The sequence below is a fragment of the Opisthorchis viverrini genome, assembly GCF_000715545.1.
Source record: "Opisthorchis viverrini unplaced genomic scaffold opera_v5_50, whole genome shotgun sequence".
In the NCBI taxonomy this organism is placed as follows: domain Eukaryota; kingdom Metazoa; phylum Platyhelminthes; class Trematoda; order Opisthorchiida; family Opisthorchiidae; genus Opisthorchis; species Opisthorchis viverrini.
Genome location: NW_008751706.1, coordinates 960,488 through 987,598, shown reverse-complemented (window position 1 = coordinate 987,598; position 27,111 = coordinate 960,488). Strand labels below are relative to the sequence as shown.

The 27,111-nt window shown below is 43.4% G+C and overlaps 1 protein-coding gene across 1 annotated transcript in view; it reads left to right on the top strand.

Moving 5' to 3' along the window:
• Window positions 1-2,026: 2,026 nt before the first annotated feature.
• T265_03479 (hypothetical protein) overlaps window positions 2,027-27,111 on the top strand; it is a gene marked incomplete at both ends in the record, with an annotated part of 27,683 nt that continues 2,598 nt past the window's right edge. Inside the window, one exon of the mRNA XM_009167979.1 lies at window positions 2,027-2,282. Within this exon, the coding sequence (XP_009166243.1) occupies window positions 2,027-2,282 (256 nt within the window). The remainder of the gene's footprint in view (window positions 2,283-27,111) is intronic.

The following is a 27,111-nucleotide window of genomic DNA, read 5'->3' as shown; positions in this document are numbered from 1 at the left end:
GCCAGGTTCTCTTTCGAAGACCGATTTCTTACCGACACTGTCCGGTATTACACCACCTGTCAGAAACAGTTGAAAGTGTCATTTGGTGGCCAGTGGTGCATAAACGTTACTGATGGATCACTCCATGGCTTTGCAAAAAACCTATTGCCGTCTGCTTGTCATGAACGAGAGTTGGAAGCATCAGAAAGTTCACTTGAGGTTTTACCTCCGAACGGATAGAATTTTTGCATAAAATGAGCCTAGATGGGGATAAGGGATTGTTTTCATCAAAAATAAGCCGAGGTTGTGTGTGTACAAAAAACGGTGGGGTTTAACTTTTCGCACATGAACTTTTTGCATTAGTGGCGGTGCTTATCTGGAAAAGATCCCAAAATTGTTCACGAAGAAACGCACGTAGGCTGTCAAACAAAGGTGGACGTTTGTTCGTTTATCGGGATCACTATGTTCTTACCTATTTCAGACGTGAACCTCTCACTAAAGTCCTGTTGCCAGCTTGTTAGGTCGAACGTGTACTCTACTTGACAGCAGTGGTCACTGAGCACTAAACAGGTCAGACTTATGCATAACTTGTTCCGTTTTATCCCAGTCGTCATGCACAGGCTTCAGCGTGTCACCTAACTGTCCTTTTTACTTCAAGCCATTCAGACAGCAAACCAAACTTATGTCAGTAAGTCTGAGCCATCGTTGTTTCCGAGGTAGATGAACAGTGAAACAGGCCGATTTTACCTTTGATCTCAGCCCACCGAACTAAGTACTCGTGTACCGCACAAGTGAGGACATATATACTCTATCGATCTATTCAGTTTTGACAGCTTATTGGTTTAGTCCACGAAGGACGACCGATACAAACTGGTTTCACGAACTGTTGATATTTGTTGGTCGGATGGAAGGATGCGCACCAGTATTCACTTTGGAAATTTCGCAATGAGTGGCAAAACAGTGGCCACACGAGGTTCAATCAAGGAACGATACTTTGACAGAACCTACGAGGAGAAGACCCAAGGAAGGCATAGTTCGAATGAACGAGACGAAATTGGAGCACTTTCTGAACCCCGCGCAACGATAGATTTGCTCATGGTGAAGAGGAATGCAGTCTCGTGAACTGGAATGTAGCCACGCAGGAGCGCTTGAACTAGCCCCATTAAAACTGGTGATTGCAGCCTATTTGGACTGTCTTTTTGAACGGTGTAATCCTTTCTCAAACAATAAAGAATCGCCTTCTGACAAGGATAGGAGGCTTTTGACTTTTTGCTGGTAGTGAGATCAAAACGAATGACCACTAGGTTATCATATTGAAAGTATATATTTGGCCTGTTCCAGAGCCTCTATTTTCATTTCATTATTTCTACCTCACCAAGAAGAATAAAGAAATAACGTGCGTTCTTCAACCCCAAGGAGGGTTGCATCTTTGATCATGATCCGAATCTGAATTAGAATCTCAGCAGTCTAAAGGGCTGGATTCGAACACGTGTAAAGTGTCTGCTTCGCAATCTGGCTACCAACCTCTTACAAGTTGGTCAGTCGACCAATATAGCTAGAAGATCAAACGAACTATAAATGTCACTCACGTCAGCACACGGTGCGCTCAGTTGTGGCGTGTTTCCTCTGCAAACCAGTAGGCCGCAGATTTTCTTGGGCCAAGGTGCTGCTGAGCTCTAACAAGAACGAAACTAATCACTCGTAAAATACGTTGAAAACGCACTTAGAGAAGAGGATCAGGAGAGCCCCAACGATACTGGTTACGATATTGAATCAACATACTCACTTTTAATAATTGAAGAAATTACACCACCAACCAATCAAACAACAAAGAGGTCGACGACGACGAAATACAGATCAAGAACAGACCAACCGAAAAAGAGAATAAGGGACGATAATTTCAACAGTAGTTGGACGGCAGAAAGCAAAAATACAAACCACAGCGCAACACAGATTATGATTGGACCAACCAGAATCCAAGTGCGATGACTATGAATGACCAATCAGGTTACAGCTCAGACCTTTTGTTTGTAAGCTATAAAAACGCATGCTTGAAGACAGGAACTACCCGCCTAACAGCGCACTGAGAATGCCTCCTCGAACAGTGACGAAGCGTTTGAAAATCAACTACCAACCTCAGCAAACAGATCAACAGCCACTCGATCAGTTTCCAATTAATGCACCCAAGCTACCAATATCCCAACTCATTATCAACATTATAATCTCTGTTACTAGTGAAATTGAGGAGAATGATCTTTCGAAAATTTTGGGCTTCGTCGAGATAACCGCGCAACTAGAGCTGTGTGAGTTCATGCATCCTAGTTGTTATTTGATACTTAGGCGTCACAAGTTTTCATAAGGATAATACCATAAAAAACATCACTTCGATTACTCTCAAGTCTCAGTTAGGTTAATTATGCACACGAATTTGTCGAACACTATTTGAAATGCCAAGGCATACAGCAAGCCGAAGGCATAAATCGTTGCACTCGTCTGGGATTATGCCCCGATCTTGTCGCTGCATGTGAATACTGGGCAGAGATTTATGTTCTGTCATTCTGTTCATCGCAACCTTCCTCGGAGAAATGACTCGCTGTTTGCTTGATTGACTGTCTAGTATGTGGTTGTCGTTCGAAGCCAGGTTGTTTCTACCCTAATGGTTGACAGCCAGCTTCCGTCAGTTCAGCGATGCGAAAACATCCCTCAGCTTATGTTTGGTTCAATCATTCTGATGTCTTGTCAAAAACCAGCTAGGTGCTGGTGTGTTGCTTAACTCGACTAGTTTGTAGAACAGATCGATAGGAACACCTCTAAATGGTTTAGAATGCACGGAAAGTGAGTGAAATCCCCAAACGGGCTATCTGCACATTTTTGGCTCTTTTTCGGTTCAACCTTGGGAAGCCTGATGTACTATTAAGGATGTATTCATTGCCGAAAAAAGAAAGAATAGATCTCTTGAAGTTTGCGTAATTGGCATCCAGCTACCCATCGAAAATGGTAACCCTCTTTATGGAAAATGAGCCAATTACCAGATTGAGAGTTGGACTCTCCTTGACTTGGAACGTCGCACACGACTTTTTGGCTTTCCCGAACTCTTCAGATTTTTACGCATTGGCATGATACGTTTGTTTGTCGTGTGCCCTGTGTTCATTGTGAATATGTGTCAGTAACTGGCTGTATAATTTACGATTCCCTTTGGTCACCAAAAAGGAACTGATAATTGCCGTTTTTGACCGGGCATACGTCTTCTAAATCAATAACCCAAGCTGTATGATATGTTATGCACTCTACAAATCCGTTCTAGTCAGATGACCTTTTTACCGTCGCGTTCGAAAGGTGCTCATTACAGATGGAAACATACATACATACAACATACGAGCTGTCCAAACTGGTGACAACAAGATCTCCGAGACCAATAATTCAGAAGTCGATATTTCTGTTGAAGTCATCCTGATTAAGGCTATGGAATCCAATTTACTTGAAGTCAAATGTTTTTTGGTTCGATCCGTTCGATCAAAGACTTTAAGGGAGTTCAGGTGGATGCGTATTAGGAGAACCCGGTCCGAACTACATAACAGCCAGTGGAATAACCGCTTTTCGTTGAGACAAGTTTCAATTTCATTGGTTGTTCTTCACTCGCCCTTGACAGATGGGTTGTATTCTTAGTACGCGACATTGATCAATAGAGCAGCTGGCTCGCATGTTCGCTGGCCAAGCGCACTAGGCTATCAATCGGCTATCCATACCGGGGTTCACGGTAATAAGAAGACTATGGTCCACAGCAATGAGAAGTGCTCTCGCTCATTCAAGATATACAGTGGCACTTAGGTAATTCATTACAATGCCCAAAAGTAGCAAATCCACCTCAAGTGCGATCAGGTGATTGGTTACGTTTCACGCGATCCACCTGCACACGTGTTTACCACTTAGTACCTACATTTCTTCTCAGTAGTATGTTGGACTCATATGTTAGACTAATATGTCCCTTTTGATTTTGTCTGCCACTCAGAGAGGAGGGTTTGTTGGCAAAACGGTAAAAAGTTGGGGACTTTTACTTGTGTTAAAAAGCGGCCTTTCTATTCGCCTAGTACCTACCAGCGTAACGATGGATACTACTGGTGAGACATGCGAGTAACACGTTTTCTCGCAAGTTCGCTTTCTGTCTACTCGGAAGTGGGATTTATTACGAGATTTGAGGACTTGCTTTGTGGCATTGGAACTTTCAACAGTGATAGGCTGTGACAGAAATAACCAAGCAGTTGTGAACTGCATAGAAGAATTCAGTAAAAATGGTTGACAAATCCCTCAGACGACTGAACTGGAATATGGAGGCAGAACAATAAACCAGAAAGGGTGTTTGCGTGTGAGGCAGGGATTGACAAAAAATCAAGAGGACAGAGAGAACCTGAGCAGGTAAGATGAGGGGAATGAATTGGACCCTGCTTTTAGCGTGTGTAAGTCAACAGTCAGCCACCTGAAATCTCATAAAAGCTTTCCCCAAACCAGACTCTGTATTTCAATGAACCCACTGTTGCGGCGCATTTTAAGACAAGACAAGTCATCTGCCACAGGTTTACCGGTTTATTTGTCAGCTTTCCCGAACATAAGCTTTGACAGTTTTTTTTCGGATACGTTCACCGACAGGAGAGAGAATAGTCTAAGCCCTAGTTCCGCAGTTCCCTAGGTTTCAAGCCTTTGAACTAGGGGGGGAGGGAGAACATAAGCCGCTTAGATTATGATAAAAGTTGTGCCCATAGTTTCACCATCTTCAAACATCCAAAGACGCAAAGGAAAGTCCACTCGATCAAATCTAATACGCAGGAACGATCGGATCTAAGCCGTGAACGAAAGTTGACAGCACAATTGTCGTTTTCTGATAAGCTGTGTTTTTTTGTCTTTACCACGACCGCACTGTGAATAAGCTGGGTTGGTAGTCAAAACACACTTAGATTCAGCCTGTGAAACGTTTGTTTGTTTACCGGCAATGATGATACAACCAGAATTAACCACCGTCATATATGTTGTGCAAAGTACCTTCATTTGGCCCACCAGATTAGCAAGTCACAGACGGAAAAAATGTCGGTCCGATCAGCGGAGTATAGCTTGCCTATTCTGACAAACTTAAATGATATCAACATGAGTAAAGTTTCCGTCCAGCCTGGCTGAACATTGTTCTCAGTCATGTGACTACTTCTCAGCTATTTTGTTGGCTTAGTTCGGTATCGATCCTTGAGTGGGATGGAGGCGGACATAGTTAGCACCGCAGGAAAATGGAGAAAATCGCTCATCTGGCTAGAAAATACTTCTTGAACTTGAGGAATCCACATCTCACATCTAGTAACTCGTTAATTTTTAGGAAAGACGTTAACGCATTCATCGAAACTTGTGATTAGCTGAACATTCAGCAGTGGAAGAGTGAGTAAAGTTCACGACGGATCCTTCCATACTGCTCACATGGTTCAATTTTGCAGCACCATTGCTTACTTCAATAGTACAACCATTTGTATCTTTGTAATGTACTACTCACAAGGTTGCTGAAAGTCCGTCGATTGCCCACGACCGGTTTCGCACTTTTTGGGGCTCATCAGGTAGGGGCAGTCCCCAGGTTTCCGTCAACCTCATGTCCTACTTGAAACCAAATTGCACGAAATTAGCGAATATACATTCATTTGCTAACTATTTTGGCTTTGCGAGAGACTCACCTGGGATCCAGCTGAATCTGTCGTTTGTGATGTTCTCAGGCAGCTGAATGTGCTGCACTAGGCCGCCTCATGTTTCAGTCGCTGCATCAGAATCCACTCATCGAGTGGAAACCACTCTTTTCACGCAAACCCCACCCAGTCCCGTTGCGTAGAACTAACTTCTTCGTTATGTGCCTCCGATAAACCTACGAATCTCCTTTCCACCAGAATAACAAAAGTGTATTGACTTCCCTTTCACTGCAGCTCAGGAGATTACATATTTTCCAACTTGTTTTTGAACGAAAAAGGCGCATAGATCTCCTAACAAGGTTGGAGTTCCAATGTAATCATCTTTGTGCACAAAGTTGGAATTTTTTCACACTCAAGCAGCCAACCTTTTCCCTGAGAATAGTTTATTCTGTGTCTACCCTCCCCGAAGTTCTGCTCACTTTCAAAACAGGCGCTGAGGCGCAGATACTGCTCGGCTGATGACATTAGCTTATTATTAAGAATCTTCTACAAAGGATTTCTCATTTTTCTACTAAAATAGTCATCCTGTGAAGTTTGATCAACTGAACGGGTAGTTCAGATTCTTTCTTGACCTGTATGAGCCATCCTGAAGCAACTCCAGACAAATTATATAACTCTCTCTCTCTCTCAAACACGAAGAGACAACCCTCTTTTCCCGGTGAACACAATGAATAGGCATGCAACTCGGCCCAACACACACAAACGCGCGCGCACAGGACAGAAAGTCAACTGAGCTCCATCAGTCTCCACGGATAACCACAGAATACGTGTAGCAGCTATACTGCACAGAAGACACCTCCCGCGTCCCCGGAACTTCACTCAGGAACTCTCAACACGTGTCCTCAAACGATAAGTCACTTTCTAACTTATTCCACTTTTCGCATTTTATCTATTTTTATCACTTAAATATTGTGTTAAAAAAGACAGTTGTTAGTGTTTGTTATAATGTGTTAATCAATTTCATTACATTACAATTAGCAACTGGAGTCCGATAGGTTGAAACAGCGTATACCTAGCTCGTTTCTAAGGACACCAGCCCGAAATATCCACCAGCGATGTTGGTTTTTGCTGCAGTACACATAAATGAGACATAAAGTGGAGTATCTACATCAAATCTGTTCTTAAGAATGTATTCCTTTCATTTCTTGATATCATCTGGGAAAGTCCCATCGCCCATACCGAATATGGTTTACTACACAAATCTCCTGGATTGACGTACTGGTTTGTTTTCGCTGGTGTTACCAAGTTATTATCAACATCCCCTACTCAACCGACGTCTGTTACATTGTATTTGCGTGTATTGTGCATTTCCTTCATCCATATATGTCTAATACTGTGTATATTCCAGGACGTTACGTCCACAGCGGTACTAGAAATGCATTTCCATGACTGCCATCGTACGGAACAGACTGCTGTTTTGTGCACTCCAGATGGTGCGGGCTCATAGGCGACACTTCACAAATGCTGTTATGTTTACCGCCAGTTAGAAACTCGCCGTTCTGTTTCTGTTGTGATCTTTTTCCTTCGGACAGCGTGACTAGCATTCATTTGAATGGAGCATACTGCATGTGATATTACCTATTAAGCATGAAGTTCCATCACCGATGAAACAGACGACATTTGAAACGTATGCAGTCACATTTTTCTTTCTACATAGCATAGTTCTTTTAGCTGTTATGGTACTAAAGACTGTCTTCCTACATTAACAACGCTACACTTCTGTGTACGATTAGCCAAAATCCACTTGAACAAACCACAAGTTATACGGAAGAACTATTCTTGTTACTGATACCCACTGATGTGTCTACAGACGTACATCCACCTTACCTTACTCGAAAAACCAAATCAGTTCGCAAATGAGTGTATTTCGCCAATTTCGTGTAATTTGGTTTCAAGTAGAACGCAAGGTTGACGGGAACTCGGGGACTGTGCCTACGTGATGAGCCCCAAGAAGGGCAAAATCGGTCGTGGGCTGTCGAGGAGTTTTCAGCAACCTTATGAGTAGTGCATTATGAAATATAAGCAAACTTTAGCTGATTGGTCCGACTGCAACCTATTACGTGCCGTGTCCTATCTGATGTCTAGCCGCATGCATGGTGAATCACACGGATCCTAATTAAGCAGACGCGATTTCAAGCACTCGATTAAACGACCTCGTCGCTAAGGCGTAGCCTGTCAGCCTCATGGGTCTTTCAAGACAAGTGGTAGGTATTAGTAATAAAATCCCAACCTGATGAGTTTTGTTGTTGATTCAGTGAGGTGATTTAATGGCATAAAACTCGGCAACAAATCAATCCACACCTTGTGTGAGTGCGCCGGATGACCTTTCTAAACAATAGGCTTTAAAAAGTACTTTGCGAGATGATTTTTGACATTGTTCGGCGTTCTTTATCTTAACAGAACCAATTCTTTGTAATGCACTACTCATAAGGTTGCTGTGAATTCGTCAACAGCCCACGACCGGTTTCGCCCTTCCACTTTGGGCTCATCAGGTAGGCGCAGTCCCCGGGTTTCCACCATCAACCTTGTGTTCTTATTGGTTTTCGTGTAAGGGTTTCCCGTCCACTCTTGTTCATCCTGTTGTTTCCCAGGAGTCCCTCCTTCAGAAGCCTCCAAAATTCGGACTGTGAGTTACCCATGTTATTGCAACACGGCTCGGGTTATTTTTGTGGTCTTCTTATCACTACAGACATTTGTTTGCTTTCGTTAAATGTCAGTAATTTATTGAATTTATTGGCACTGTGATGAACAGGAAGGGCGTAACTGAAGCCAAAGTCGAGTGTAGGCTGAACAAGCAGACTGATGACTGAGCCCAACTGATGAGCCCCAAGAAGGTCGAAACCGGTCGTGGGCTGTCGAATAATTTCCAGCAACTTTATTAGTAGTGCATTGCAAATACTCATTTATCGCGATTTCCCGAATATCGTAGGGACTGAAGCATGAGGCGGCATGCTGCGGCACATTCAGTTGCCTGGAAGCATCACAAACGAGAGATTCAGCCGGGTTCCAGGTGAGTCTCTCGAAAAACCAGATTAGTTTGCAAATGAGAGTACTTCGCTTATCAAGCCTTGTTTACAATCAGACTCTGGTTCATCGTTTTGCGCTATCTTTGTCTACTGTGGCATGCTCACTTTTCCTGGAATCGACATCATGTGAAATGAGATTCAGGTTGACCACGCCACGGAATGCAGTTGAACTGCATATTCTCGTTCGGTGATATTGGTAGGACGGTAACGTCTTGAGGACCTAGTTCGAACTGTCGCAAGATTTTCGCAATGACTACTAACCGCTATCGGATCAGGAACAGAGCACTTTTATGAAATTGGGGTGTCAGTTCAGTCATTAAAAAGCTGTCTGTTTTCTGCTTTCCTAAGATAACGAGTGCGTGAGAGCAGTTCATTCTTCCCAACTAAAGAAAGGGGTACACTGATGTTACAGTCATCGGTAAAAATATTCGGTACAATGGCTTTGTCCTCCAACAAGTCCGTTAGAAACGGCCCATTGTATACAACTATTAATTATGTAATTGACGAATTCGAAGGTTTCGATTGGCCATTAGTTTAATGGACACTGTGGCCTGTAATGTTGTGTGGGCCATATGGCCACCATTGTTGTTGGACCGCTCTACTCAGGTCCCTTCCGGGTCTTGGGACTGCGGGACTCATATCCAGCCCCCATGTACTTCACTGACATGGGCCTTAGTGAGCAGTCACCAGCATAAGGATCGAATTACTAACGATTTGGAATGAGTAACTTCCAGAAACGTGAAACGTCAGCCTTTTTAAGAAATGCAACTCGCAGAAATGACTTTTCTGAACGCATCTGTGTGCCAGAACCCGATCTTGGACTTAATTACATTGACGTGGGACATTTAGAGCTAGCAACTCAGACAGCACAACTTCTGAGTTTGCTGGAGCTCATTTCAAAGCTAAAGTTACGTACCTTTTTGGCCAAAATTAGAAGACGATCCTGGCGAAATTTTTTCACAGATTACCGGAAAATAGCTCGAGCAAGAGTAAAACATGCTGCCGGGCTTTTTGTGATAAAATATGAAATTTCAAAATTAACCGAGTGGTAGTCTTTGCTCTGAGAATTTCGCAGTGATCCCAAGTAGTGTGCCAGTTCAAACACCAATCCAGTGTCTGCCTCTCTTATACTTTATTGGTTGCAGTTATGAAGCACCTACATGTGTTAGGGGACCTCGCATACCACTTCGCATGGCAGAACATCTTGAAGAAGTGTATAAATAAGGCGACATAGTTTTTCGCACGCATTACATCGTTTTTTGACAACGCTTTCATCGAACATTCTTCAATGCCCAGTGTTTGGGAAAACTAAGGGTAACATTTCATCTAACACGGACAATCATTTGTGAACGTTACTTTACTTTTTTTACACTTCAGCTCTGATTGTTTTACAAAGGCATGTGGATTATTGATCAGTGTTTTGTCACATGCCACCAATCAAAGGATGATAAAGAGAAATATCGTCCCAGTTGGATTTACTGTGTTGTTGAATATCTCGAAATGACTTATTTTTATAGCCCTATAAGTATCGGATGATCACGGAACGCACATCGCAGCGTATACCTCTTGTTAAGTATTCGTCACCAGATCACCACTAAGTTATGGCTCAATCGATCATGATAACCAATCAAAGAAAACCTTATTCACATGCAACGCTCTTATTGGGCGCCAGCTCAACCAACCAACCGCGAGTGAGTTCACGTGGTAGCTGTTGCGGAAGTATGGTAGGTCTATTAACGTTGAGCTACTTCACGAAAGAGAACTAATTCGCAGAAGGTACTTTTGCACAAAAGAGATTTATTCAAATAACTGATCTTCAGAGGACACGGAAACAAGTTCCAATGCCTGAAGTGCTGTTTCATTTTCTCTGTAAAGAGAGGGAGCGTGATGTACCAAGTTTATAGGCAGAACAGCCGTCAGTTCTATAATTGCAGACAGGCTGCTCCACCTTAACAAGGGGCTTATTTAGATTAAGACAGACAAATATGGACCGAGAATTTACCATAACCTACACTAAGACTTAAATCTCTGGTCCCATCAGTATGATTTTTGCAGTGAAACCAATAGGCCGAGTAAACCAACAGACCAACCGTGTCACCTCGTTTGCGTGTGTTGAACTGAACCTGATGAACCGTAAAATCTGACTCCCAAAAACATTAGCAGAAAACCAGAATCAGTACTGATGAAGATACCCTTACGAGGTACATTATAACTTGCCCTCACGGAGAGACTGGACCTTACCGTGTGACGGTTTGCATACCTCAGCGATCCATTGAGCTATACTGGAGAGTGTCCCGCGACGCTCACAGAGTCTCTCGTACCAGGTTGGTCCATGGGTAGAGATCTGACGAACACAGTCTCCTGGCCCTCCAGGTTGAGGGTTGGAACATGTGTGGCGACGTGTTCAGTAAAAATGGTAATGTACTTGCATTTCCAGCCCAACACCGTTGCCTTGTGGTTTGGCTTTTGAGCCAAAGGCTTTGTTTGAGGACCCTATTCACCCTCCTGTCTTGGTGTGGGCGCCCTTGCATTATCCCATCCCTCTTACAACCATAACCGATAACAATACCCTCATGCCCATCGATCTTCGCGCGGTGCCATCAGCTGGGTCACCTTACTGCATACAGCAGGCGGTTTTCTTGTACTGCAGTGAGGCATCAGTGTCAACACCTATGTAGCTGTGTTTGATGATGATGATGATGATGATGATGATGATGATGATAACTTGCCTTCAGGTCTTGTTTAGAGGTCACGAGAAATGTGTCATTTCAAGCAGGCTTGATGAGTGCTATACAAGTGGTGAACTGGAGAGCCTTCAGCAACCAATGAAACAGGGTCCCAGATCATTTTTATGCATATGTACTCTGCTTTAAACTCAATCAAAGGTTATGTAAAGTTCCAACAGTAATGCACGCAAGTATTTTTAAAAAACTTCGTTTTCTCAACAACCAGGACCATCTGATGCCAATCACCTCTAATGTGGCTTGCTAATCTACGCTGTGTTTTGTCTGAAGCATTAAACTAACTGCTGGTGATTGATCAATTTTCTGCCCCAAACTGCGAGCACTCATCTCTAGAACAAGACAGAATATAAGAGCGATGCTAATATTCAGTAAAAACCACAAATTAGCTGTTCGATCTGATGGAGTACTTAAGAGACTCACCTTTAGTACTTTTTGAATTGGCAACCATCAAGGACGCAACCCTTAAAGTCACAACCACAAAAAACAACTAGGAGGACCAAAGTATTTCCAAGTTTTTCGTAAATCCAACTCCCTCTTTCTCTCGAGGCCAGCTGAGTCCAATCCCAAAATACTGATTCGAACTAATCAGATCCGCGATAGGCTAGATCAGCACAACACCAGTTAGCGAGCAGTTTTATCGGGTGACTGAACAGTGATTTGGCTGGTTGGCTGGCTGGCGGTCTCCACGCGGGGGGAATTCGCATCCATTTGCCCAACATGTGTATACACACACAACTGCTGTGCGTGTGCGTCCGCATTCCCTGTGTGCTGCACACCCAGTTTCCCCTGTCATACCATTTGCTGATCTAGTCAGGAGACCAACACTGTGTGTGTGCATTTGTGTTGCCTCTGTGGCTGTTGTTGAATCATTCGTTTTTTTCCAATTTGACGGACACTATTTGTGCCGAGGATATGATCCTCTCACCGTAGCACACATGCGCTTTGGGATCACAACGTGGGTTAGGATGAATCAAGGGGAACTGTGGGGATAGCAAGGATAACCGTTAGAGGGTCATTTTTTTCGGCAGAACCACATCATTAGATGTGAACCCATGTGCCCAGGGCAAATAAACACCTCTGAGTGCCTCATAGTTTTCGCCTGTTTGTAAAATTTTCTTTCCTCAGTCTTTTATGTGTCCAGTGGGAAAACTGAAGTAAGATCTTAGTGTGGGACGGTGATACTACTAATAGGGAGACATGTGAGTAGTACGTTTTCTTCTTGTAAATTCGCTTTGCATCTCTTGAAAAGGGAGATCTGTTGCGGAATTTGTGGAGTCGCTTTGTAGCATTTGCTTGGATTTGAGCGAGGAATGATTTGAGTCAATGAATTTCTAGGAAAGTTCAAGAAGGCGGGTTCAGGAAAAGATAGATATTCAGTTTTTGTAAATAAGATTCAAATGAGAGTTTTGCTTCCCTGTCCAATAGTCTGTAACTGGTCAGTTGTCATTTTCTAATAAATAACTCCGCAGCGAAGGCCTTCTTCCCTTCATTAGCAACCCACATGTATTGAATAGTGAGGTTCTTTTGGTAAGTATGTCTCTAAGGCAGCCTGTGGATGGTGGGCTCTGTTGCATGTTGGATATGAGATTTCAAAAGTCGTCCGTCTAGCTGTTTTTGGCTCCTATTCTCTTGAACTATGGAATACCTCTGACTAGACTGGTAACTTGCTCCTGCCTCGGAAAACGTGAGAGTATATGAGAGCTACACAACCGGACAATCCTCAGTGGGCGCCTACAGAATTACTCGTAGCTGATAGTGACAGTGGGCGAATCACGCGCTGATTAGGTTGAGGAACTTGGATTGACAAAATATGTAATAATTGGAGGAAAGCCATGCGCCGCGACGCCGTTTGTTGGCAAACACCGACCAAACAGTTACAAACTATTGGACAGGAAATTAAACTTCTCAAATGCACATATTATGCAAAAACTGAGTATTCCCACGCGTTTTTTCAACTTTCATTGAGATTTATTGACTCATTCACCTCCCATTGGACGGAGGCCCGAGAATACCACAGACTACTCGCATGCTTCATCAGTAGTACCCGCCGTTACATTGGTTGCTCGACAGTTTTAATTGGTGCGTGTTTAATTGTCCGCCGAGCTTAACAATTTCCATACAAACGTTTCGTCACCAATTATGGAAGAATCACTAGTAAGACACATAACAAAAGTGGTTGTGTTGTCCAGATTTTTTGAAATGGCCTCAGTAGACGATTAAGGCCACGGCTACGTGTGCGTAAATGATGCATGGTTGAACGAACCAAGGGGTGATTACGGTCGACTACAATCGATCGATACTTTTCGGGATTTTAAATTCCCTGGTTTGTGAACTGTATCAGCTATATTGGCTACGGCAAACAGGTGTCCATGGACAGAGTTCACTCTGAAATTACTAAGTCACTGGATTTCAAGGACTTAAAAGCAACTCTATCACCACACGTCACTAATCGTCTCAGAAAATGCATTTAAGCAGCAATAACCTCGTAGAGATGCGGGAATACCGTGGTCGATGGCTGCAAAGCAGTTTGCTTTGGAAGTAAAGCACGGCTGATATTTGATATTCTAACACTCGTAGACAACAGTTAATCAAAACCACTGCATCGATCAGGCGTCTGGTCCATTCACTGGTCAACAGACAATTTTTCCCCAGATGCGTTTAGCCACTTTCATACTTTCAATGTCGAAAAGTATGACAGACAACATTAGTTTGCGACGTTGTAAAGCTGGATGCTACATAAGTTACCCAATGTGTTTAAAAGCAACTCTATTACCACACGTCACTAATCGTCTCAGAAAATGCATTTAATCAGCAATAACCTCGTGGAGATGCGGGAATGCCGCGGTCGATGGCTTCAAAGCAGTTTGCTTTGGAAGTAAAGCACGGCTGATATTTGATATTCTAACACTCGTAGACAACAGTTAATCAAAACCACTGAATCGGTCAGGCGTCTGGTCCATTCACTGGTCAACAGACAATTTTTCCCCAGATGCGTTTAGCCACTTTCATACTTTCAATGTCGAAAAGTATGACAGACAACATTAGTTCGTGACGTTGTGAAGCTGGATGCCACATAAGCGACCCGATGTGTTGCCTGCCTGTTGTACATATCAAAAAGTTATGAGAGTCGCTGGTACATTGCATTTCGTACATACAAACGTGACGCATTATCCCTCAGTATTCATCCCAACAATAGGTGAAGCAAATCTCCATTTATCTGCTTCTCTTCCTTCCGAACAGTTTGCAAACATTTCTTAATCAGTGTGTAATTTGTCCCCAGTGATTTTCATTCCAACCAGCACTTCGTTTGTACTGAAAATTGTATCTAGTGGACCTTGGCGTATTTCTGAAAATTTCACTACCCAACAACTATCGCAAAGTGTTTATTAGGAGAACAAGCTCCGAACATAACGGGACTACATGACAGCCAATAGAATACCCGTTTTCGTTGAGACAAATTTCATTGGCTGTTCTTCAGTCGCCCTTGACAGATGAGTGGTAGTCATAGTATCACTTTTTTGACCCGCTTGTACGCGACAGTGATCAATAGATCAGCCGGTTTGCACGTTCATTGACTTTTTCTGGTTTGGTCAAGCGCACCAGGCGATCACGTGGCTATCCAGACCGGGGTTCATGGTCATAAGAAGGTATTAAGGAGACTGTGGTCCACAACAGTGTTAAACGTCGGAGCAGACCTATGCTCAAAATTATTCCTCAATGCTTCTTCTTGTGATCAGTGGTGTCTCCCCAACTACGATTCGTTGTCAAGGCCAATACCGACCGGCTGATCTCCAAGCTGCTCATTTTTGGATCTCGGTGATGCGACTCAGTCATCCACAAGCAACTATTGGTTCAATCCTTGAAGGATTTTATTGTGTGGCCGTATGCTCAGTTGAAAATCTAGGGAAAAGTCAAAGGAAGTCCACTAACTGATGTGTTTTGACAAGCGTTCACAAAACTCAGGCCAAGTCAGCTGACTAATAAGAGGATCAAGAAAAAATGCACTTTCTTTTTCTAATAATTAGATAAATCTCAATCAGAAAACTTTAAAATTTCTCTCAGGCCATACATGGTTAAGGAGTAATGGCTCCATATTTAGTCTACATGTAAGCTAATCACGTGGTGACTACCACGTGATCATTACTTAAACACGAGTGATGTTGATTCAAGTTAGGCGGGTGACTCGGCTATGACCAGAGTGTCTCGGTCAGTTATATATACTACTACTAATAATAATATATACTACTAATAATAATCTAATCCAGTATCACTGAATCAACGGAAATGCTCAATGTTTTATTTTCATTATTGCTATTATTATTAGTTGTTATATTAAATGGTTCATGGACGGCAGTTTTAAATTTTTTAAACTTCAATTCAACACTGGTGGATGATCCCCAAGAAGTATAGAGAAAACTACTGGTTCCTGCAGAATGGCCCTAACGTTATTGTGCTAATCCCGAGCACGTGCTACTGATGGGGTTTTTGAGTAGTATCGCCTCTAAGCAACAAAAAAGGTCACGATTGAAGTTAATTGGAAGCTGTACTAGTTGACTCGCTGAGATAAGTCTGAGCACATGGTTTTCGAAATGGCGTGCGGTTATGCTCGTTGCCTCGTTGGATTCATTCGTTCTCACATCCAGACTTCACCCAGTCTTAGCAACCGACCAGTGCTGTGACACGAGTTCTTTAGTCAAGAGTTGACTTAACACGGATTTTCCGACAGTTCTATATGTCGATTGCTTCAAATTTTTGTAAATTGTAAAGTGATGGTTACCTGGTTTTTATTTAACGAGGTCTCTTGGTTTTGGGCAACAAGCATACAAGGTTGCAGCGAGAAGTCTGCCATACTCATCGAAATTCTCGCGGAACACTTGACTTTCATCCGTCAAGGCATAAGTAACTTTTCGTACTGGTCGCTCCTTCCAAGAAAACCCGGCAGTCAAGCAAGTATTGTTGTGCGGTTTGAAACTTCTCCCGTAAATAGGCTCGGTGGAGAGTCGCTTCAGGCTGATCCGGGTATACAAGACTTATCGGCATTTTTGTACAGATTAGCTTCGCCTACATAACAGATCTTTGACTGAAGTCCTCTCCATTATACATTAGGAACGTCGATTATCTATGGCCCCTGACTAAATGGGAATGCGTCTGAAAATTCATCGGTGTTTGAGAACACGACTACCCGCTTCCAAAATCGTCCAAGTGTGTAGTATTCTTTGTTTTTCGAGATATCAAAGCAGACGGTAACCCAAAGGCCATACAAATTGTATTCTTTCACGAGATAACGTGTGTCATGAAACCTGGTGCAGGTATGTGCTCAAGATGACATATTTTAGCTGGCCGTCGGCTCATTTCGTCAGCGCAGTTACTCTGGAGTTCCAGGTACCGTAGTTCAGTTCGAGCCTTTCCTTGTAGGTCTAGTTTCAAATTGCAAGCGGGTATGTTTTGCTAGTCATTGCATCCACCAGGAGGATTTGTTTTCACAACTCCCGAATTCTATCGATCGACGCTGAGGAGGACAAGCAAATCGGGTGCTTTTATTCCCATTAGATCTGAGCACCGATGGACCCGTCGTATGGACCGTCAAACACGCATGATTGGTTTCTGGACTGTCGCATGTTCAGCGTTTTGATGGATGCTGTTCACCATTATCATCTGAATTACGTTAACGCTTTTACCACCCAAAGATTCCGCTTTGCCCGAAAGATCAATGCCGAAGTTCGACACAGTTGTGTCTGGGAATCTCGCCCGAGTAAATGTAACGCACACGTTCATTTCTCCCGTGTCCTGGCACAACAAAGCTAGAAAACACTGAACCCAAGTACCATCAGTAACTCAAACCGCTGCCCATGCTAGGATCTGAAATCTAGGCGACCGCGTTGCGTTCGAGGCGTTGGACAAATTTAATAACATTGATCAAACGCGACCAGAGTCTCCTGTTTGGACGTGATGCCTCAAATACGAGCGCAGCCAACGGCATGCACTGCCGAAGATCTCCCGTAAGAGCAAGATTCGAGTCCATTGCTACTACTCTCTGCCTTCGTAAGAACTAGCCAGAGTAACTGCGCCAAAAGGAGTGTAAGACCTTCCAACTGAGAGTGATGTAAACCCAAGGACGACCATTAGCGAATGTTCACTCATTTGCAAACTAATTTGGTTTTGCGGGAGACTCACCTGGAATTCAGCCGAATCTCTCGTTTTTGATGTGCTCAGGCAACTGAATGTGCTGCACCAGGCCGCCTCATGTTTCAGTGGCTACGATAGTCGAGATATCGCGATACATGTATATCATTGTAATGTACTGCTCATAAGGTTGACAGATTGTCANTGTGAGTGAGTAGTACATTACAAAGATATACAAGGACGACCACTTTATTTAGAGCATTTTCTGGTGCGGAACGTTTATCGACTTTGCGTTCTTCCCTTCGTTCACGCCTTCTACACTGTGATGTGTCAACGCATGCAACGGATGATGAGTTGGATGCTTCATTACTCCTTCGGCAACAACACGAGGTCAACTAAACTGTTGTCTGGTAGCGCGTGTCAATCAAGTGACTGCTGAAAAATCAAAGTTTAATGAACGCCAACCAAAGTGATTGATCGCTAATGTGCTGATTGCTTGGTGGTAGGGAACAAGACAGGTTGGAACCTATAGCCTGGTATGGAAACTGCATGCCCTTGGAGATTATTACACCTGAGCGGTTTTTCTGCACCGTCTCCAGGGAAGGGCGATCATTGTCCAGGATTATAAGACAGTCCTCGAGACATGAACGCACGAGATTTTGGGTAATCACGACCGCGAAATTTGAGGGGCTTTCATCTTCCGATCAGAGATAATGCATTTCATTTCATAGGTGTGCGTAAACGCTGCTCATGTTTGACCGAAGCACACTTTTGGCATTTAAAACCGTCAGGATAAATTTCTTTGGTTGGTCAAGTGTACCTGAGTGTAATAAAATATTGCGTAATTCAACACTCCACACTCCTGGTTCCACAAATAAAAGGATCCAGTGAAGGACGTGGTGTAAACGAATCTTCGTCCTTAAAAGTATTTCTCGCTGAGAAGCGATTTTGCAAACAGCGTGCTTCTGGATTTTTCTTGGAATCACCAGCGAGACCAGGAGGCTAGTCATAGATGCTCACAGAGCTGGTAAGCAACAACTTTGTTTTGACATAAGTAATCGTTATAGCCACTATTCACCTCTGTAGGCCTTCTACTGTCTCGCCTACGATTGATAAGTAATTTTCTTCTGAACTCCATAGTGGTGTGACGTTGGATACTACTGACGAGGTATGCGAGTAGCATTTGGTTTCTCATAATGCCGCCTTGATCCAATGGAAGGTAGGATCTATTACGGAATTTGTGCAATTGCTTTGTAGCATTCGTTCACGTTTGCTTGATAGTCAATGAATATCCAGGAAAGTTAAGGGGAGAAGAAGAAGGATATTCAGTTTTGCTTTTCAGTCCGATGGCCCGCAACCGTTCAGTTGGTGTTTTCTAATAAACGAATCCGCAGCGAAGGGCTTTCTCTTTTCACTGGTAGTAGATATGTGGAACAGCGCACAAACGTTCCGCTTCCACGAAACACAAAACTGTCACGCATGGTCAAGTGAGAGGGATGCCCCATTACCCTGAATCAATTGGTTGCTGTATTTTAGCTCTATGCATGGTATATCATAAAGATGTCGGTGGAACCGATCATGGGCTGCAGAGGGGTTTCCACGAGCTTCTTTCACCTGCTCTATTCCAGGCCTGTTATATTTGATAAATCGCACGGTGGCTAAGCACTGAGAAAGATCAGTGGCAGAGGGTGTTTATTAGAGTACGGCATGTGGGTACCATTTCTCGTGCAAATACACAAATAAACTAATAAATGAATTAATAAGTGGATAACCAGATGTAATCGGTCCGTTTAAAAAGGCCACTGCTGGGTTGTTTCCAGAGGAAGTCCGTCAGGTACGAACCACCTCGGTAGAGGAAATAACTCCGGAGACAATGGGTTCTCGAAAAAACATCCCCGGTCCGGAAAACGAGACACCCTCTAAACGACTTTGCTAACCCCAGTAGGATACACCACAATGGGAACGCCAAAGGACAGTGACATCAAATTATTGGTTACTGCTGAAATCAGTGTTTTACCATTATTCCTTGAACTAACGAGCCACACTAATGAACTTATCTTGACTGGGATTTACTTGACGTCGGAGCGAATTCGAATTCGAAATTTAAACGGTATCGTCCACCAGCTGAACACCATTTGTCCGAATATCAGGATGAAGGATTACGGGCACACCAAACACATCGCTCAAGGGTGAACACGTCCGCCTGTTTAGACGTGATAATTCAGATGCGTCCAGCGTGCGTTGGTGGAGTAGTGGTTACACGCTCGCCTCGCATGTCACATGTCCAGGGTTCGAATCCCAGCACCACCATTGGGTGCGCACTGCTGATCAGCTCTGTTAAGAGCGAAACTCGAGTCTAGTGCTTCCCTTTGATGTGGACTCACGGGAATAATTACGCCAGGACAGGAACACAACCTTTCAAACGAGAGTGGTGTGACTATGAACAAAATATCTATCCCGCAAAACCCCGAAGATTACTGAATAATTCTTGAGTTCGTAACTGCTTTCAAGTTTGACGTGATGGAATAACTTCTATTCCCTGATGAACCAGTTACCGGGGGTGACGATCGATACGCAGGTTCTTCATCCTGCGTATCATATCAAACATGTCAAACCAAGTCTCAGCGATATTGACTTCAGTCGGAATTCAACCTTTGAACAGTTCGGCACGAATAAAATACCGTTAGTTTGGGATAGAAAACAAACGATTAGTGCTGAAAACGCTTCCCGGAACCCCAAAAGAAAGTTTCCACATGGGAGAGTACAATACGGGCCTGTGCAATTGTTTTATAACCATATTTTTCGAAATTTCCTGTCTCAGAATAAAGACTGAAATCATTCGCCATATATTTTTATTTCATGCTATTTTCCGAATTGTCTGTCTGCCTGAAATGGAAGTGGAAAAAGTGAGAAAGCAAAAAAGATGTTCAACACAGTCCAGACCTCAAGATGAGCGTTTAAATTCTGAAATGATGTTTTGAGTGGAGTATTCCATAGAGATCGGTAACTTCTAACCGACACTGTGATATTGCCAACAAGTCATTGAACCAAAACGCAACGGAGCCTATCCTTCCACAATGGCAACATGGATTTCAACCAACATCAATCCTGTCATTAAGATTTTTGGCGGAATTAGCGTTAAGCCGGAAAATATAACTCTCCGTTTAACCAAAAAACGGTCGCTTAATTGAGAAACAAGTAGTTCGTAAACCTGAAACGGCAACTGGCACTGACTAGTCTTTTAGTGCGATGAGTAACTCAATGAATGCCGACAAAACAGGTGGGCACCCCCGAATCATATGAAACACTTACTACTGCCCGGATTCACGTACTTTTAGAGTTTTCTCTTTCAGAGCTACTGTCACTGTAAGGTAATATAATGTATTATATATATATATATATATATATATATATATATATATGTCTTTTTAAGACAGAAGTCCCTAACTTGACTCCATTTCAGATTGTCTTATTTAAAACACCAAGTTTTAGCCTACGTTGTGTTTTTTTAAGGAAATTGCTAGTTCATCCAATTTTAAGACAGTTACAGGTGAAAAACGGTTCTACAGTTTAATGTAGCATGCTCGGGAACATGCTTGAAACAAACGAATCAATTCTGTTGTTTTGAACACTTTTCATCGACCAAAGCATAACTACCCTTTTTCGACCCATCGACCCATAGAAATCTCATAAAGTTATTATTTCTACAAAGATCCAAAGAAAAATTATATTAATACGCAGAAATTTTGCAGGTAATTGGTCCCGGGACAAAATACAGACCCATAAATTGTTGAATTGGGGCATTTCGCAAGACCCCGATCGATGAATCACCTTCACGTGGACACATGATGTGCCGGGTGTATACGAAATTCATTCTAAACTAAATTCTAATCTAACTCATCTGTGACACTAATTTGAAATGGAATCAGTCGAACAGCTGTCAGATGTTCTATGGTACACAACGGTATATTCGACCACTTTGTTGTTCTTTTATTCGAACTATTTGTTCAGTCAATCACTGATTCCACTTCGTGAGCTGGAGAGAACTCGAAAATCCGGGTAACTAACTTTGATGGTATCAAACTACCGGTGCGCTGGGTTGGTGTGGATGAAATCTGAATAGCTAGGGTGAAAACATCTCGATCGGTCAACAGGTCATTTAAAAGATGGATCCACAAGACAAAAAAAATTAAGCGAAACATTACGTAGGAATCCTGGTATGACCACATCTCAACTTCATTACAGCACTTTAGTCTGAGCCCACAGGTCTGAATCATGTCAACCCTGCCACGAGAAGAGTCGAGGAAATTCGTGAAGGAAGAATCGAATTTTCCTATAACTTGTCGTATGGGCTGAATCAAGAGCCCTCCACATGAACCAGAAGAATTAATCTTGAGGGCGAGTGGTGATATCTTCCATCCTATCAGGAGAACCAGCTCCGAAGGTAAAGGGTCTACATAACAGCCAATAGAATATCCGTTTTCGTTGAGACACATTTCATTGGTTGTTCTTCACTCGCCCTTGACAGATGGGTTGTATTCTTAGTACGCGACATTGATCAATAGAGCAGCTGGCTCGCACGTTCATTGACTTTTCGGGTTTGGTCAAGCACACCAGGCGATCAATCGGCTATCCATACCGGGGTTCACGGTAATAAGAAGGCATTAGGGAGGCTATAGTCCAGAACACATCCCTTGTACCTTTGGATAAAACTTTGAATATCATAACTTTATCGGGTGAAATCCTACCATTTTGAAAATAACCGACAGCGATTATCTGCAAGGTCATTGGTCTCGGTTGTAAACGTATCACGATCTCTCCAGTATCTAAATATCACCATTGATTGAGACGACAAAAGGTTTGAGAACTCGTCTGCAGCCACAGAAAAAACTCACATTATTGGTATTTTCAGGTCGTAAACTTATTTATGACACCTAGATGACTCGCAGTTCAAACCTACGAAGACGGTAGTTATTAATAATGTGGCACTGTATACTACTCATCAAACGTTCAAGTAGTGTCTATTCTGGTGTCCAAGCGCCACCATCGCATCTAATGGTAGGTGAAGACTACTACGGAAATTAGTGAACCAATTGGCAGCGTTCATTTATTACTGTTTATCATTCAAAGAAAGTTAAGGAATGTTCCAGAAGACGGCCGAAAATGTCCACTTTTAAAAATTATCTATCTAATAGTTTTTAACCCCATAGAAAACTTCGCCGACGAAGGCGTTTCTTCTTTTTCTAGTGCTCTAAATACGGAAAGAAAAGAATACAATCATTGATACAAGTTTTCCACTTTCCAGTGGACCTAAAATCAACCCCCTCGGAATCACTGAATACCCCATATTGGGGGTTCAGAAATCTCCCAGGTTCTTCTTTTCCTGTGGAGTCACCGTAAACCCACCCTCTCCCAGTCTCACCTCTTACTGACATGCTGTAACAAGTTTCTTTAACTAACGCTAATCGGCTACCGGGGTGAATTTCAAGATCACCCTTACTTTTCAACACGTCGCATTCAGCGCCAGATTGCCGTTGTAACGCTAAACACCGCCCTGTGTGGAGGTTAAACTCACCTTCCTCTACGTTGTCCCCTTCTGCTTTCTCGCTCACATTCCAGCTGCTCTGTTGATCACTGTCGCGTACAAACGGTCAGAAGTGACACTAAGAGTACAACTCATCTGTCAAGGGCTAGTGAAGAACAACCAATCAAATCTGTCTCAACGAAAAACGGTTATTCCATTGGCACTTATGTAGTTCCGTTACGGTTGGTTGTCCTAATGGAACCGCACAAAGAAATGTCCATGAACAGTCCAGTCCGAAATCGTCACAAATATGGTCATTATCGACACAAATCATCGACCGTACTAGTTAGGACTCGTACTTCAGCTGTGTTTTCAGAGTCCATAAAAACACTCTCGTGGGTTATATTTGATGGAATATGACCCGTGTAAGGAGGAAACCCATTCGCCGCGAAGTTGTTTATTGGCAAACACCAACTAAGCAGTTACAAACTGTTGAAAAGGGAAGTGAATGTCTCATGTGCTCCTTGTTTTCAAAAACTGAACGTCCTCACGCTTCTCCATGAAATTTCGTGGATATTCATTGACTATCAAGCAATTGTGAACGAACATTGCAAAGCGGTTCCACAAGTTCCTTAATAAACCTCACCTTCCATTGGACGTGAAGCGGAGTTAGCAGAAAACCACATACTACTCGCGTGCCTCATCAGTAATGTCCACCATTTCACTCATAGTTCTTTAATTCTATCTTCGTTTTTTTACAAACAGCATTGTTTGTCACTCCTTTTATGCTTCATTGGTGACTGATCCACCACCCTGTTGGCTCTGCGGCAACTGCAGTCTGCCAATACTTTCCCGTTCCAAGTCCCAGATTGTCTTAAAACCGTTGACTTGCTGACTGGATACTCGGTGCCTTAGACTGCTTTCAGTGAAAGGCTCTTCTGATTGGCCGGCTTCTCAAATCCGTGCTATCATTGGCCAATAGATAATTGGTCTCACCTTGGGTACTGCATAGCCTGACAACCTCATAAATGCCCGTTACCAGACCCACACGATCCGCTGGTTACCTTACCAGTGACATTAGTGCAACCGTGTAACGATTGATACTACTGACATTCCCGATTCTCAGAATTTTTGAAACTTGTATTTTGGTACGTAATTGAGAGAAGGCAACCCTGCGTACCAGATATCCAGCTTTTCGACGGGGCGTGTGATTGGCATATATATTATTTTTTGACGTTCGTGGAGTGCAGCCAATTTTGAGTACAAAATTATCGTTTGTTGTTCGTTAAACACGTGTTTGACGGAACAATAATCAGAAGTCACACTGAGTATGACTACGGAGGGGCAGCGTCGTTCGGCAACTTTATTAGAAAGTCGGTTTCAGTTCAAAGGACAAATTGCGACAAGAAAACATTAATCAGAGACAGCATTAAATCAGCCCATCCGGGAATTATAAGAAATTAAGCTGCTGCTGGGATTTGATTACGCGGTTCTCAATGTGAATTGTAACCACTACCTTATACTGATTCGAAAATCGCTTTACGTTTTCGTGCCTGTGATTCCATTAGTGATACTGAGGCAGTTTGTCGGGGGAGTTGACTGAGGGCAAATGCTCTGCAACCAGTGACCAAAGCCGAGAGCAGTTCGTTCAAATTGTTGTCAAAATCAAAACGAATGCGTTAAACGGCCAATCCAATCGAACCCTTGTCTGTAAAAAAAGTTAGTGTAAAGACAGTTGGAAGAACGTGTGAGAACCCGGACACAAAAGACCACTAAATGGGCTAATTGAGAAGTGGGAGAACTGAAGTGCTGAAGCATCTACCTATATGTGAGTGGCGTGTTGAATCGTTTTTTTTTTGCGGTTAGCTTTGGCAAGGTGGCTTTATATGGTCATCTCCATGTTACCAACATAGCGACACCGGCTATTTGATACGTCGACCTCTTTCAAGGCAAAAACCTGAAGCATTCTGATCGGTTTCACTAGCCATTGTTTTGAGACACTCCCATTATGATAGGATAATACGGCGATTGTCCTATCCATTGACTGAATACATCTACCAGTGTAACGATGATACTACTGATGTGGGAGGCATGCGAGTAGTATGTTTTCTTTTGTAAATCTGCTTTGCGTCTCTGGAAAAGGGAGGTGTGTTGCGGAAGTTGTGGAGTCGCTTTGTAGCATTTTGCTTTGGGCAACGCAACAGTCAATGAATATCCAAAAAGGTTCAGGAATACGCGTTCAAGGAGAATATGGATGTTCAGTTTTTATAAACAAGATGCATATGAGAGTTTTGCTTCCCTGTCCACTAGTCTGTAACTGTTCAGTTGACATTTTCTAATAAATAACTCCACATCGAAGGCCTTCTTCCTTCCATCGGTCTCAGTGGCCAGACGGTCCTATTGTGAAATATTTATCCCATCACCATCAAGCGGGTCTTGTTTGAAACTGGCTATCCGCCTAACCATTCCCTCCCCTCAACATGCCACAATCAAATGCCCCTCCAAGCTAACCCATCGATGCAGGAGAGTTTGACAGCCCTCAACCAATGTTCTGGCCCATAGTTACATCAGCACTTATGACATGAACTCGTCCCGTTCTCCGCCGATCGATGCATCTTCGCTTGCACCAAATGAATGATCAATGTAGAAAGGATCCTCATCCAAGGGAACGCCTCACCATTCCTAATATTTTACGAAAAATCCTGTCATGAAGACACTGGATCCTACCGCGAATGATACTTTGTGTGCATCCATACTGGAGAGCGTCCCTTGATGCTCGGGACCTCTTAAATCAGGTTGGTCATTGGGTAGAGATCTCATCAACATCGGCCTCCGAATTCGGGGTTGAAAAACACGTGACGACTTGCTCCTAAAGAACTATGACAGTCTTATGCCAACAGCCGCTGCATTGAGCCAAACGCCTTGGCTGAGGACCCTCCTTTCCGGGAATTGGGGTGCGAGCAGTATCCCAGTCCATGTGCGACCATGAATTGCACAATTATGAGTGACCGCATGACACATCAGCCGGGTCTTACTACTCTCTGCATACAGTAGGGCACATAAGCAAAAACAGACTACTGTTGACACATCCGTTCTTCTTCTTTCGCATGCTCGTTCTTTCTCATCAACAAGAACGCCACTGACATCGGTTGGCAGCCATATCTTGTAGTGTCTCCAACCAGGCACAGTGAGAATCACGCGGTCCCCATCCTGGAAGGCGAGTAGCACCAACAGCACCCAAGCGTTTCGTGATCTCCTTCATACTCCTCTGCCAAGTCAAGGGTTGGCCACCTCTCTGTTTACGCCACTCCGAATTGGGCATGGAAAACAGCACTCTCTTCGGCAAACCATGGTTCGGCATACGCAACACATGTCCCAATCAACGCAGCCTCTGGTGCTGGACACATTCTTCAATGGAAGTACCCCTTACACAACCGAAAACGCGCTTTCTAACTGCCTCGTTACGGATTCGCCGACACCCACCCACACGAGCTGTGGTTCTGAGACAACGATTGTCGAACACCTGAAGACGTCTCACAGCCATACAACAAAACAGCCCGTACTGTAGCTTGATGCACACGTCCCTTCAGATTCAGCGGTAAACCATTCTGACGCCATAGGTGTCTCAAGTTAGCAAACGCGGCCCGAGTCTTGCAGATTCGTGCATTCACCTCATCTGTCACACTACAATCAGAACTAACTGGCCAACCCATAGGCTCACACTCGCTTCCGGTTGAGCATCCGGGGTTGTTAATTCTCTAAGCCAATCAGCTGAAGGGTCTACACATGGATATATATGCCACCGATAGTCACCTACGTGTGGTTCGTTGGGCAGCGTCTGTGAGAGTGGCACTTGAATATGTCGACAGTCGCTGACTGCGGGTTAACAGCTCAGGTGTTGATGTGGTTGCCGAGGGTATGAATGCGCGAGTAGTCAGACTGTGAGCCGCTGAAGCTGGTTGTCTTAGGCTATAATGGGGACAAAGGTGAGCACCTGTGACGGT